We start from the raw sequence: 15,842 nt of genomic DNA, 5'->3' as shown, positions 1-15,842 counted from the left end.
AGACCTTACTACAAATGCCGCCATTGTTTAACAAAGGTAAAACAATATATATAAACTTTAAAAATGACCTTTTTAGAGTAAGCACTCAAAATATACATAAATATATTTAAAAAACGACTGAGACAAGAATATGAGGGAGGCAGTTGAAGGGCCGGTTTACAGTAAACTGTTGTGAGAATGTAAGTGGGCTCTTTAAAGATATCGATCACCCTTGGTCCTAGATGAAGAACACCAAAACAGAATTATCTTGCTCTATAGAAATGCAGAAGCTTCTTAGTAAATCACCCATCTCTATGTAGTAGATGGTGCTAAAACCTGCCTCTCTGTACGCTACCTAGTTAAAAGTAGGCCTTGACTTTGACCAGTTCTCTGTCCGTTTCCTGCCCCTACTGTATTTTGGTATTTTAATCCGGATCCCCATTAGTTCCTGCCAATCCACAGCTACTCTTCCTGGGATCCAATCACAATGAAATACAATAAAACAATACATAACACACGACTCTACCATAACATATCTACAATACAACATTTATAATACAGCAAAATAATAATATTAAAATATATGTGTGTGTAGTGTGCGTGTATTTGTGAATGTGTGAATGCTGTGTGTGTGCCTGTGTGTGTGTGTCTCTTCACAGTCCACTATGTTCCAAAAGCTGTAGTTTACTGCTTGACTGAGTTATTTGATGTGGAATAGAGTTCCATGTAGTCATGGCTCTATGTAGTACTGTGTGTTTCCTGTAGTCTGTTCTGGACTGTGAAGAGACCCCTGGTGGCATGTCTTGTGGGACATGTATGGGTGTCTGAGCTGTGCGCTAGATGCTTAAACAGACAGCTCTGGGATTTCAACATGTCAATACCTCTCACAAAGACAAGTAGTGATGCAGTCAATATCTCCTCCACCCTGAACCAGGAGAGATTGACATGCATCTTATTAATGTTGACTCTCTGTGTACATCCAAGGGCCAGCTGTGCTGCTCTGTTCTGGGCCAATTCTAATTTGCCTATGTCCCCCTTTGTGGCACCTGACCACACGACTGGCCAGTAGTCCAGGTGTGATAAAACTAGGGCCTGTAGGACCTGTCTTGTTGATAGCGCTGTCAAGAAAGCAGAGTTGCACTTTATTATGGACAGACCTCTCCCCATCTTAGCTACTGTTGTATCAATCGGTTTTGACCATGAGAGGTGACAATCCAGAGTTACACCAAGCAGTTTGGTCTCCTCAACTTGCTCCATTTCTACATGATTACTTTAGGGTTTAGTGAATGATTGAAACATTTGCAGGAAACAAGGGTGATATGTTGCAAAACAGAAACCAACAAACGGGATAAAAGGGTAGGAACATAACCAGTTGAGTTGGTAGCTCAAGCAGGTCTCCACATTTCAATTTTGTTTGAACAACCAGCAAGTGCAGCCTGATCCAGTGCAGCCTGATCCAGTGCAGCCTGATCCAGTGCAGCCTGATCCAGTGCAGCCTGATCCAGTGCAGCCTGATCAAGTGCAGCCTGATCCAGTGCAGCCTGACCCAGTGCAGCCTGATCCACTTGCGTTCAATATTTGATGAATTGTCCATTTCTCCACTGTCTGTTTCTGATGTGTTTACTCCATATCGTGATAACTAGACAACTGTTTCAGTGGAGTAGAGATACAACTCAATTTACTTGTGAATATAATCATTTAATTACGTCATTCCTGTGTGAAGACGTGTGAGGAATGGTGAATGTGTGACCTAGGGTCTTTAGTTCATGTCCAATGGGCCATTTACTCCAATGAACAACAATTACGTGGAAGTAAATATTGTACTAGAATGTTGTATTAATGGTGAGGTGGGCCTTAGAATGCATCCTGTCTCAGGACTGTACCCCATCACGGGAAAGTCAGAAAAGTCTGTCCAATCAGTGTCTTTAGGTGTTGCTAGGTAACTAGTGGGAGGAGGTGGGATGAGTGGAAGCAGGTGGGAGGAGTAGGAATGTCACGTTCGTTATAAGGATCGGACCAAGTTGCAGCGTGGTATGCGTACATTCTTATTAATTTACAGAATGAAACACTGAACAAACTAACAAAATAACAAAACAAAACGTGAAGCTATAAAAACGAGTGCTGACAGGCAACTATACATAGACAAGATCCCACAAACACCAAAGGGAAATGGCTACCTAAATATGATCCCCAATCAGAGACAACGGTAAACAGCTGCCTCTGATTGGGAACCATATCAGGCCACCATAAACATACAAATCACCTAGACATACAAAAACCCTAGACAATACAAAAACTAGCGTACCCACCCTAGTCACGCCCTGACCTAACCAAAATATAAAGAAAACAGACTTATCTCAGGTCAGGGCGTGACAAGGAAGAGGTGTGATGAGTGGGAGGAGGTGGGAGTAGTGGGAGGAGGTGGGAGTAGTGGGAGGAGGTGGGAGTAGTGGGAGGAGGTGGGAGTAGTGGGAGGAGGTGGGAGTAGTGGGAGGAGGTGGGAGTAGTGGGAGTAGTGGGAGGAGGGAGAAAGAAAAAACAAGACATAGGAATGTGGCCAGAGAGGCAACGCAGGAATCCTATCAAATATTCCTCACAGAACTAAGATGAGTGGAAGAGGTGAAGAGGAAGAGGGTGGAGAGAGTTGGAAAGAAAAACACCCTTTGAGAGAGCAGAGGAAGACATTCCAGAGGAAAATGTGGAGAAAACAGAGTGTCCTTTTCATCCAACCAGTGTGTAGGTTTGAATAAGGATAATTTGCAAATAAATTCATTAAAAATCCTACAATGTGATTTTCTGGATTTTTTAAATTCTCATTTTGTCTGTCATAGTTGAAGTGTACCTATGATGAAAATGTACAGGCATCACTCATCTTTTTAAGTGGGAGAACATGCACAATTGGTGGCTGACTAAATACTTTTTTTGCCCCACTGTATATAGATCTAAAAAGATTGGGTAGGCAATCAGATATGGCAATATCTCCACCTTGACTTCAGACAGGCTAGGTGGAGTTTTTGCAATACTGGTTACACTGATTCAATCTTTTCAGACTATGGTCTGGCTCGGGATCCAGAACGTGGTTAATACGGACCCCCCCCCCCCCCGCTTTCAATGTAATGCGGTTTAGAATTGTAATAGTAGAATAGACAAGGTGACATTTTGAAAATGACAGACCTTGGAGCGCTTTTTATAACAGAAATGTCCAGTTGATCAACTATCCCATGTTATCTAGATACTGTAGGTACGTTAGGCTAACCAGCTATCTACATTTTGTAATTATCATGAACAAATCCCGTTTACCAGGGGCCTCGACCCCCCAGTGGGCCCCATTTATTTTGTTGAGTCACTCAGGTATCATATGAACACACATTTGGCAAAATGTGGAAAATTGCAGGAAATTTGCTTAAAAACTGCAAAATGTTCCTTCCGCCACAAGAGAGGTGTGAACAGCTTGGCGAGGTGGAGGTCGGTTACTACGTCGACAAAGACAATATCCATCCAGACCTTTGCCACCTAGGACAGGTGTGTTACCGGAACATCTCAAATAGTAGTTGAGTACCCTTGGTTTAGGGGGTAGAGGCTAGGGATCCATTTGGGATTGGGCTCTATAGCGGCATGAGACAAACCAGATGCAAAGACAAATGGCACTAGGTCATCAAAACAGATGTCCCCCGACAAAAGGGGGGGGGGGGATTTTGTTGCCTGCGGTTACTGTAAACAGAGTGAAGAGGATGGAGGAGTGACAGATGGAGGGAGAAAGAGGAGAAAGATAAAGAACCAGGAACCAAATCAACCTGAATTGACTCCCGAGAGCAAGTCCAAATTGCAGAAAAATATAGATCTATATTGGCTCTCATAGAAAATATGTGAAATGTGGATACAGAGAAAGTGATATTTGACCATTTTCTGAATTATGCAGTGGAAGGGATTACAGACATACAGTACCAGTCAAACGTTTGGAAACAACGAATCCTTCAAGGGTTTTTTCTTGAATTTTACTATTTTCTACATTGTAGAATAATAGTGAAGACATCAAAACAATGAAATAACACACATGGAATCATGTAGTAACCAAGAAAGTGTTAATTAAACAAATCAAAATATATTTGATATCTTCAAAGTAACCATCCTTTGCCTTGATGACAGCTTGGGACACACTTGGCATTCTCTCAACCAGCTTCATCTGGAATGTTTTTCCAAAAGTCTTGAAGGAGTTCCCACATATGCTGGTTGAGTACTGCTTTTCCTTCACTCTGCGGACCAACTCATCCCAAACCATCTCAATTGGGTTGAGGTCAGGTGATAAGTCGCTCTGGATAAGAGCGTCTGCTAAATGACTTAAATGTAATGTAAATGTGATTGGAGGCCAGGTCATCTGATGCAGCACTCCATCCCTCTCGTTCTTGGTTACATAGCCCTTACACAGCCTGTGGGTATGTTGGGTCATTGTCCTGTTGAAAAATAAATGACAGTCCCACTAAGCGTAAACCAGATGGGATGGCGTATCACTGCAGAATGAATCACTGACAATGTCACCAGAAAAGCACCCCCACACCTCCTCCTCCTCCATGCTTCACGGTGGGAACCACACATGCGGAGATCATCCGTTCACTTACTCTGCGTATCACAAAGAAACGCTGGTTGAAAACAAAAATCTCAAATTTAGACTCATCAAACCAAAGGACATATTTCCACCGGTCAAATGTTCATTGCTCGTGTTTCTTGATCCAAGCTAGCCTCTGCTAATCGGTGTCCTTTAGTAGTGGTTTCTTTGCAGCAATTTTACCATGAAGGCCTGATTCACGCAGTCTCCTCTGAACAGTTGATGCAATTTGACCATGAAGGCCTGATTCACGCAGTCTCCTCTGAACAGTTGATGTTGACATGCGTCTGTTACTTGAACTGTGAAGCATTTACAGTGGCATGTGAAAGTATTCACCCCCTTGACATTTTTCCTATTTTGTTGCCTTACAACCTGGAATTAAAACAGATTTTGGGGGGGTTTGTATCATTTGATTTACACAACATGCCTACCACTTTGAAGATGCAAAATATTTTTTTCTTGTGAAACAAACAAGAAATAAGACAAAGAAACAGAAAACTTGAGCGTGCATAACTATTCACCCCCCCAGGGTGAATCCCATGAGGAGCCCCCCCAATGTCAATACTTTGTAGAGACACCTTTTGCAGCAATTACAGCTGCAAGTCTCTTGGGGTATGTCTCTATAAGCTCGGCACATCTAGCCACTGGGATTATTGCCCATTCTACAAGGCAAAACTGCTTCAGCTCCTTCAACTTGGATGGGTTCCGCTGGTATACAGCAATCTTTAAGTCATACCACATATTCTCAAATTGGACTGAGGTCTGGGCCTTGACTAGGCCATTCCTAGACATTTAAATGTTTCTCCTTAAACCACTCAAGTGTTGCTTTAGCAGTATGCTTAAGGCCATTGTCCTGTTGGAAGTTGAACCTCTGTCCCAGTCTCAAATCTCTGGAAGACAGAAACAGGTTTCCCTCAAGAATTTCCCTGAATTGAGCACCATCCATCATTCCTTCAATTCTGACCATTTTCCCAGTCCCTGCCGATGAAAAACATCCCCACACCATGATGCTGCCACCACCATGCTTCACTGTGGAGATGGTGTTCTCGGGGTGATGAGAGGTGTTGGGTTTGCTCTAGACATAGCGTTTTCCCTGATGGCCAAAAAGCTCAATTTTAGTCTCATCTGACCAGAGTACCTTCTTCCACATGTTTGGGGAGTCTCCCACATGCCTTTTGGCAAACACCAAATGTGTTTGTTTATTTTATTATTTAAGCAATGGCTGTTTTCTGGCCACTCTTCCGGAAAGCCCAGCTCTGTGGAATGTACAGCTTAAAGTGGTTCTATAGACAGATACTCCAATCTCCGCTGTGGAGTTTTTCAGCTCCTTCAGGGTTGTCTTTGGTCTCTTTGTTGCCTCTCTGATTAATGCTCTCCTTGTCCGGTCTGTGAGTTTTGGTGGGCGGCCCTCTCTTGGCAGGTTTGTTGTGGTGCCATATTCTTTCCATTTTTTAATAATGGATTTAATGGTGCTCCATGGGATGTTCAAAGTTTCTGATATTTTTTTATAACCCAACCTGTACGTCTCCACAACTTTGTCCCTGACCTTTTTGAAGAGCTCCTTGGTCTTCATGGTGCCACTTGCTTGGTGGTGCCGCTTGCTTGGGTGGTGTTGCAGACTCTGGGGCCTTTCAGAACAGGTGTATATATACACTGAGATCATGTGACATTTAGATTGCACACAGGTAGACTTTAACTAATTATGTGACTTCTGAAGGTAATTCATTGCACCAGATCTTATTTAGGGGCTTCATAACAAAAGGGGTGAATACATATACACGCACCACTTTTCCGTTAATTATTTTTTGAAACAAGTTATTTTTTTCATCTCACTTCACCAATTTGGACTATTGTCTATGTCCATTACATGAAATCCAAATAAAAATTAAATTCCAAGTTGTAATGCAACAAAATACGAAAAACGCCAAGGCAGATGAATACTTTTAACAAGGCACACCTATTAATTGCAGTTCCAAGTGACTACCTCATGAAGCTGGTTGAGAGAATGCCAAGAGTGTTCAAAGCTGTCATCATGGCAAAGGGTGGCTATTTTTAAGAATCCCAAATATATTTTGGTTACTACATGATTCTGTATGTGTTACTTCATAGTTTTGAGGAACTGTTTTGAGGAAATGTAGAAAATAGTAAAAAATAAAGAAGAACCCTGGAATGAGTAGGTGTGCTCAACCTTTTGATTGGTACTATATATATATATATATATTTTTTTTATCTCATAAATGTAGGCCACAAACCAGGCTTTGTTTATGTGCCAAGTTTAGATGATGTACACTGATGTATCCACTTTCTGGTGTTGTCTGTTGTTTCGGCACTCAGCCACAAGAGGGTAGACGAAGTACAGACCCAAACCAAGATGGCAAGAAAATCTATACAGATCTAGGATCTTCATTTGAGCCAGTTTGCTACAGCAGGAAAATTATCCTGCAGCTACAGGAAATGTTAATTATTACATGGATTAAATGTGTTCTGTATCCTCAACATTTGACGCGCCCATAGAGCTCACTCCACAATTAAATCTGAATACTGAAAGCTATAAAGCCTGGGTAATAAAATACAATATCTCCAGAATTTGTCCCTTTCTGGGTCAACTGAACTAATGGAGTTGCGCCCACCCAACCTGCTGATAATAGACAGATACTGTCTGGTTCTGGTTGAGCCCAACTGGCTGATAGACAGATACTGTCTGGTCCTGGTTGAGCCCAACTGGCTGATAACCAGACAGTATCTGTCTAAGCCCAACCTGCTGGTTCTGGGTTCAGCTCACCGTTGGTCCTGACCTGCCGATCAGACCAGGAAACCCTTGGTCTCCAGAATAGCCCTGAATGAAAGGAGAACAACTACATTAATAACATACCGTATAGAAGTCAACATTCACAGAAAGTACAATATTTAGACATTCACATCAAAACTACAATTCCTGTGCCTTAGTCTGGTCTAGCCTGCAATGTCGCCACTTGCAGCACTTGTACTACACCCTCAGCTCGTTACAAATCCTAAATCCCCCGCTACTCTACAGCTTCATCCCTCACTGTCTCCCCTCTTGTTGCCTACTGTGCCCATCTGAATAAAGTGAAAATAAATATCTTCTTCTCGTTAAAATTACAATACCTTCTCCTCCTTTAGTTTCCTAAAATAAGAAATGCATTTCAAATCTGACAACAGACCAAACTATAGTAAACTAAATCAAATCAGTTTCCTTCAGATGCCTTTCATGCAATATCACTGCAGATTCATTGGTAGTTAAACATAGCTAAGCAATATTTTGGAGAGTAATTATTCCACACAACATTGACGAGACTAAACTAAGAGGATGGAGAAGTCCCACCTGTGGTCCAGGCGTTCCAGGCAGGCCGGTAGATCCAATGTAACCCTTGGCCAGAGAAGATAAGAAACAAAAAAAGAAAAAAAGACAACTAATCAAGTAATATGGATGACAACATAATAACAAGGAGGACGGCTTTATGACATCAGATCACAACAGTACAGTGTTCCTACCCGAGGACCAGGAGAATGGCTTTATGACATCAGAACACAACAGTACAGTGTTCCTACCCGAGGACCAGGAGAATGGCTTTATGACATCAGAACACAACAGTACAGTGTTCCTACCCGAGGACCAGGAGGATGGCTTTATGACATCAGAACACAACAGTACAGTGTTCCTACCCGAGGGCCAGGAGGACGGCTTTATGACATCAGATCACAACAGTACAGTGTTCCTACCCGAGGACCAGGAGGATGGCTTTATGACATCAGATCACAACAGTACAGTGTTCCTACCCGAGGACCAGGAGGACGGCTTTATGACATCAGATCACAACAGTACAGTGTTCCTACCCGAGGACCAGGAGGACGGCTTTATGACATCAGATCACAACAGTACAGTGTTCCTACCCGAGGACCAGGAGGACGGCTTTATGACATCAGATCACAACAGTACAGTGTTCCTACCCGAGGGCCAGGAGGACGGCTTTATGACATCAGATCACAACAGTACAGTGTTCCTACCCGAGGACCAGGAGGATGGCTTTATGACATCAGATCACAACAGTACAGTGTTCCTACCCGAGGGCCAGGAGGACGGCTTTATGACATCAGATCACAACAGTACAGTGTTCCTACCCGAGGGCCAGGAGAATGGCTTTATGACATCAGATCACAACAGTACAGTGTTCCTACCCGAGGACCAGGAGGATGGCTTTATGACATCAGATCACAACAGTACAGTGTTCCTACCCGAGGGCCAGGAGGACGGCTTTATGACATCAGATCACAACATTACAGTGTTCCAACCCGAGGGCCAGGAGGCTTTATGACATCAGATCACAACAGTACAGTGTTCCTACCCGAGGGCCAGGAAAGCCACGGATTCCAGTTTCTCCCTTTAGTCCTTCATAGGATTGTTCTCCCTGTAAGGAGAGTTATAGTTCAAACACATGTAATACACAAATGCATAAACCACACACACACACACACACACACACACACACACACACACACACACACACACACACACACACACACACACACACACACACACACACACACACACACACACACACACACACACACACACACACACACACACACACAAACTCACAGTTATGCCTCTGGGCCCACATGGTCCAGGAACCCCTTTATCCCCCTTAAACAGACAAAAACAACATCAAGAGTTAATCGTGGTAGACGAAAGCCAACTCTGTTACAGCAAGCCAATTATGGGTGAACTCATTCATTGCTCTGGACTTCAAGAAGAATAATACAGTCCATATTTTGAGTCCTAATGCTCCAAACTATAAAAGTACATTTCTTGGTTCCCACTGATGGTTTAGCATCAACTGTTACCATCCTTGGTAAGCATATAGTCTACGTGTTTCTTTGCATGACGAAGTACAGAGGAAGTCCATAATGTTCCCATAGGCAGTCGCGCTATATAGGGTACCTTGTCTCCTTTGGGGTAGAAAAGGTCTGGAGGCTCGACGATCTCCTCAGGCCCTGGAGGCCCTGGTTGACCCTGGTCCCCCTGAGAGACAGCAGGATGAGTAGAGAGATAATATTATCCATGTTGACATGGAGAGAAGGAGATGATTAGGAAAGCTTAGGCTAGCTTTTTCAAACACAAATTCGCATCCTGTAGCACAAACGCCAAAATAAGTTGTGACACTGTAAAGTCCATGGAGAATAAGAGCACCTCCTCCCAGCTGCCCACTGCACTGAATGTAGGAAATACTTTCACCACCGATAAATCCACGATAATTGAGAATTTCAACAAGCATTTTTCTACGGCTGGCCATGCATTCCACCTTGCTACCCCTACCCTGGTCAACAGCTCTGCACCCCCCACAGCAACTTGCCCAATCCTCCCCCATTTCTCCTTCACCCAAATCCAGATATAGCTCCCTTCAGTAACCACGAGCACAACCGTTCCTTGATTTTAACTGGCGGCTTTATTCTGTAGTTTTAGTCAGAATTATCACCTTCCGTGAGAACTATAAAGTAAATGAAAAATACAGTTAAGCACACTCTTACAACCTTATCTTACGAGTGACTTATTAGCTTGGTATAACTCTGAAGTGCTTACATACATAACAGTTTAACCGGCGTTATAACAGGTTCAGATTAACACATGAATAAAGGAACAAATACCTCATTGGCTGCTTATTACAGAAGGGAGGAAATCAAACTTCACACTTATTATTCCTTGCATGAATTCACACTTCATCCTAACATACGCTCGTCAACCCATCATCGACATAAAAGTTCCTTTCTATGAACTGGATAGACTTCTCGCTGAAGCTTCCTCGTCCTTCGGCAGCAAGATGTTTGAGACCATAGTTGGCGCAACCAGGAGATGAAGCTGCGCCGAACAAGTGGACCATCATACGATCCAAAAGTGTGTTGCTACAATAAGGATCCCCGTTACAACAGTATTAGCTACGTAGTTCCGCTTGTATTATATTATATTGTGGTCCTTCTGTAGCTCAGTTGGTAGAGCATGGCGCTTGTAACGCCAGGGTAGTGGGTTCGATCCCCGGGACCACCCATATGTAGAATGTATGCACACATGACTGTAAGTCGCGTTGGATAAAAGCGTCTGCTAAATGGCATATATTATTATATATTATTATATATATTTCCCCCGCACAGCGGACACATAAACAATTCAAACAAAAGACAACGACATAACCTGTAAGTCTAACTGTCAGTTACACCAGACAGCTGATGTTCTTAAAGAGCTGCAAAGTCTGGACCACTACAAACCAGCTGGGCTAGACAATCTGGACCCTCTCTTTCTAAAATAATCCGTCGCAAATTGTTGCAACCCCTATTATTAGCCTGTTCAACCTCTCGTATCGTCTGAGATCCCCAAAGATTGGAAAGCTGCCACGGTCATCCCCCTCCTCAAAGGGAGGAGACACTAGATCCAAACTGTTACAGACCTATTATATCTATCCCGCCCTGCCTTTCTAAAGTCTTCAAAAGCCAAGTTAACAAACAGATCACCGACCATTTCGAATCCCACCGTACCTTCTCCGCTATGCAATCTGGTTTCCGAGCTGGTCATGGGTGTACCTCAGCCACGCTCAAGGTCCTAAACGATATCATAACCGTCATCGATAAAAGACAATACTGTGCAGCCGTACCCGTCAACCTGGCCAAGGCTTTCGACTCTGTCAATCACCGCATTCTTATCGGTTGACTCAACAGCTTTGGTTTCTCAAATGACTGCCTCGCCTGGTTCACCAACTACTTCTCAGACAGAGTTCAGTGTGTCAAATCGGAGGGCATGTTGTCCGGACCTCTGGCAGTCTCTATGGGGGTGCCACAGGGTTCAATTCTCGGGCCGACTCTTTTCTCTGTATACATCAATGATGTTGCTCTTACTGCTGGTGAGTCTCTGATCCACCTCTATGCAGACGACACCATTCTGTATACTTCTGGCCCTTCCTTGGATACTGTTAACAAACTTCCAGATGAGCTTCAATACAACTCTCCTTCCGTGGATTCCAACTGCTCTTAAATGCAAGTAAAACTAAATGCACGCTCTTCAACCGATCGCTGCTGCACCTGCCTGCCCGTCCAGCATCACTACTCTGGACGGTTCTGACATAGAATATGTGGACAACTACAAATACCTAGGTGTCTGGTTCGACTGTAAACTCTCCTTCCAGACTCACATTAAGCATCTCCAAACCAAAATTCAATCTAGAATCGGCTTCCTATTTCACAACAAAGCATCCTTCACTCATGCTGCCAAACATACCCTCGTAAAACTAACTATTCTACCGATCCTTGACTTCGGCGATGTCACTTTCAAAATAGCCTCCAACACTCTACTCAGCAAATTGAATGCAGTCTATCACAGTGAAATCCGTTTTGTCATCAAAGCCCAATATACACCACTGTGACCCGTATGCTCTCGTTGGCTGGCCCTCGCTTCATATTCTCAACAAACCCACTGGCTCCAGCTGTCAGAGCAGCTCACAGATCACTGTACCTATACATAGCCCATCTGTAAATAACCCATCCAACTACCTCATCCCCATACTGTATTTATTTATCTTGCTCCTTTGCACCCCAGTATCTTTACTTGCACATTCATCTTCTACACATCTATTACTCCAGTGTTTAATTGCTACATTGTAATTACTTCACCACTATGGCCTATTTATTGCCTTACCTCCCTAATTTTACCTCATTTGCACACACTGTATATAGATGTTTCTATTGTGTTATTGACTGTACATTTGTTTATTCCATGTGTAACTCTGTGTTGTTGTTTGTGTCACACTGCTTTGCTTTATCTTGGCCAGTTCGCAGTTGTAAATGAGAACTTGTTCTCAACTGGCTTACCTGGCTAAATAAAAGGTGAAATAAAAAAATATGTAAAAATGATTACACAGCAAAACACACACACTCACACACTAGCATAGCTACTTACCTCATCACCTTTAATGCCCGGCAGAGATCTGCCAGTGTCACCCTGAAACACAAACACGTTTGTAAGTGTATGTGTATGTGTGTGTGTGCGCGCGTGTGTGTGTGCCCACTCACTGGTTCTCCTCTAGCCCCGGGTGGACCGTAGGGACCCTAGATGAAAGAGAGAGAAATATCTTAACACGTATACACATACTGTTCACCACTATATAATCTCATTAACTACATACAGTACTGTAAGACGTGCAGGTCACACAAAACAAAAGATATACATGTTTCACATCACAGAATCGTCTGTATTCAATAGCAAAGACGATTACAAAAAGCCCTATTGCTCACATCATTTCCATTAGGTCCAGCAGGGCCTGTGTGACCCTTGGGTCCCGCATGGCCAGGTGATCCCTGGAGGAAAAACATGACAGAGCACAGGGTCGTGTTCATTAGGCACAAAAATGGAAGAAAACCCTCTGAAGGGATGTGAAACAGACAGGTACTATCTGTACTTGTCGTCCAATAAGAAAACACTCATTTTCCTTTAACTAAATATTTTTGCTACGGTGGCCCTACTGAACATATTACCCAGATCTTGTTGACATACATTTGTTTGTTTTTTTACTTCTAATTGATGAGTCAAAAAGGCAATAAATGAGTGTTTTAGAGTTAAATGTTGTGAAACACAACTGCTACTACAGCTTATATCATTGTTTTACTAAATGTAAATTGACTGAGAACATATTCTCTTTTACAGAAACAACCTGGTGGTCGAGTTACAGTGTGGGAGGGGAAATACTAGTACTATCAAAGTTTTACAGAGTAACTATGTCTGAACATCTACAGTGTGGGAGGAGAAATACTAGTACTATCAAAGTTTTACAGAGTAACTATGTCTGAACATCTACAGTGTGGGAGGAGAAATACTAGTACTATCAAAGTTTTACAGAGTAACTATGTCTGAACGTCTACAGTGCGGGAGGAGAAATACTAGTACCATCAAAGTTTTACAGAGTAACTATGTCTGAACATCTACAGTGTGGGAGGAGAAATACTAGTACTATCAAAGTTTTACAGAGTAACTATGTCTGAACGTCTACAGTGCGGGAGGAGAAATACTAGTACCATCAAAGTTTTACAGAGTAACTATGTCTGAACGTCTACAGTGCGGGAGGAGAAATACTAGTACCATCAAAGTTTTACAGAGTAACTATGTCTGAACGTCTACAGTGCCTTCAGAATGTATTCACACCCTTTGACTTTTTCCACGTTTAGTTGAGTTACAAAAGTGGGATTCAAATTGAATGAATTGTCATTTTTAGTCAACGATCTACACAACATACTCGGTAATGTCAAATTTGAAGAAAAATGCAATATTTCTTTGAGGAAATAAAGGAAATAAAACACCAATATATCTTGATTATATAAGTGTTGAACCCCCTGAGTCAATACTTGTTAGAGTCACCTTTGGCAGGGATTACTGCTGTGAGTCTTTCTGGGAAAATCTCAAAGAGTTTTCCACACCTGGATGGTACATTATTATTTTAAGAAATTGTCGAGCTCTGTCAAGTTGGTTGTTGATCATTGCTAGACAGACATTTTCAAGCCATATTATTTTCAAGCTAATTTAAGTCAAAACTGTAACTTTTCCACTCAGGAACATTCAATGTTGTCTAGGTTATCAACTCCACTGTGTACAGTATTTGACCTTGTGTTTTAGGTTATTGTCCTACTGAAAGGTGAATGTCTTATTGCAAACAGGATGCATGTTTTGGAATATTGTTATTCTGTACAGGCTTCCTTCTTTTCACTCTGACAACAACGTTGTTGATCCATCCACAGTTATCTCCTATCACAGCCATTAAACTATATAACTGTTTTAAAAATCACCATTGGTGTCATGGTGAAATCCCTGAGTGATTTCCTTCCTCTCCGGCAAAGGATTTCGAAAGGGTGTCTGTATCTTTGTAATGACTGGGTGTATTGATACACCATCCAAAGTGTAAAAATAATAACTTCACCATGCTCAAAGGGAGCCATCTACCAATAGGTGCATTCTTTGCGACCCATAGGAAAACCTCCCTGGTCTTTGTGCTTGAATCTGTGCTTGAAATTCACTGCTCAATTTAGGGACCTTAATTGTATGTGTAGGGTACAGAGATGGGGTATTCACTTAAAAATCATGTTAAACACTATTATTGCACACAAGTTGAGTCCATGCAACTTATTATGTGACTTGTTAAGCACCTATTCACTCCTGAACTTATTGAGGCCATTACAAAGGGTTGAACACTTATTGACTCAAGATATTTCAGATTTACATTTTTTATTAATTTGCAAACATTTCTAAAAACATAATTCCACTTTGCCATTATGGGGTATTTTGTAGATCAGTGACATAAAAATCTCAATTTAATACATTTTTAATTCAGGCTGCAACACAAGAAAATGTGGAAAAAGTCAAGGGGTGTGAATACATTGAAGACACTGTACCTGTCACCTCCTCCCATCTCTGGGTCCTGGAGTTCAAAGCTGCCGTAGCTGTACACCCCCGTCACCGTGGTAACGTGTTTACCTGTAGTGTTCTAAGAATGCGGAGTGATAGTGAAAACGATGAAACACTTACAGATCTTCCAGGAGGCCCAGGGTCGCCCTGTCAAATATTAACAAGTCTTAGTTTGTGTAATATAACGCACATGTACACAGACACACACACACACACACACAAAAATATTACTCACAGGAAGGCCAGGTCCAGATACATCGTAGACAGGCTCCCCTTTTGTTCCTTTGGGACCGAGATATCCCTGAAGGAAAGTCAAAATGATAGGTCAGGAGATATCCCTGAAGGAAAGTCTAAACGATAGGTCAGGAGATATCCCTGAAGGAAAGTCAAAATGATAGGTCAGGAGATATCCCTGAAGGAAAGTCAAAATGATAGGTTAGGAGATATCCCTGAAGGAAAGTCTAAACGATAGGTCAGGAGATATCCCCGAAGGAAAGCCTAAACGATAGGTCTGGAGATATCACCGAAGGAAAGCCTAAACGATAGGTCTGGAGATATCACCGAAGGAAAGCCTAAACGATAGGTCAGGAGATATCCCCGAAGGAAAGTCTAAACGATAAGCTTGGAGATATCCCTGAAGGAAAGCCTAAACGATAGGTCAGGAGATATCCCTGAAGGAAAGTCAAAATGATAGGTTAGGAGATATCCCTGAAGGAAAGTCTAAACGATAGGTCAGGAGATATCCCCGAAGGAAAGCCTAAACGATAGGTCAGGAGATATCCCCGAAGGAAAGCCTAAACGATAGGT

The 15,842-nt window shown here is 42.4% G+C and overlaps 1 protein-coding gene across 2 annotated transcripts in view; it reads right to left on the bottom strand.

The window, feature by feature from the left end:
* LOC124042126 (collagen alpha-4(IV) chain-like) overlaps positions 1-15,842 on the bottom strand; it is an 82,725-nt gene that overhangs the window by 52,668 nt on the left and 14,215 nt on the right. For both annotated transcript variants that reach the window (XM_046360484.1, XM_046360483.1), the window contains exons 8-17: positions 15,271-15,336; positions 15,156-15,182; positions 12,878-12,940; positions 12,656-12,691; positions 12,543-12,584; positions 9,543-9,623; positions 9,201-9,245; positions 8,947-9,009; positions 7,926-7,970; positions 7,365-7,418 (exon numbers count right to left, since the gene is read on the bottom strand). In XM_046360484.1, the coding sequence (XP_046216440.1) occupies positions 7,365-7,418; positions 7,926-7,970; positions 8,947-9,009; positions 9,201-9,245; positions 9,543-9,623; positions 12,543-12,584; positions 12,656-12,691; positions 12,878-12,940; positions 15,156-15,182; positions 15,271-15,336 (522 nt within the window). The remainder of the gene's footprint in view (positions 1-7,364; positions 7,419-7,925; positions 7,971-8,946; positions 9,010-9,200; positions 9,246-9,542; positions 9,624-12,542; positions 12,585-12,655; positions 12,692-12,877; positions 12,941-15,155; positions 15,183-15,270; positions 15,337-15,842) is intronic.

This window comes from Oncorhynchus gorbuscha, linkage group LG08 (genome assembly GCF_021184085.1).
Source record: "Oncorhynchus gorbuscha isolate QuinsamMale2020 ecotype Even-year linkage group LG08, OgorEven_v1.0, whole genome shotgun sequence".
Taxonomy (NCBI): domain Eukaryota; kingdom Metazoa; phylum Chordata; class Actinopteri; order Salmoniformes; family Salmonidae; genus Oncorhynchus; species Oncorhynchus gorbuscha.
The sequence above is the reverse complement of the archived record's forward strand: the minus strand, read 5'-3'. Positions and strand labels throughout refer to the sequence as shown.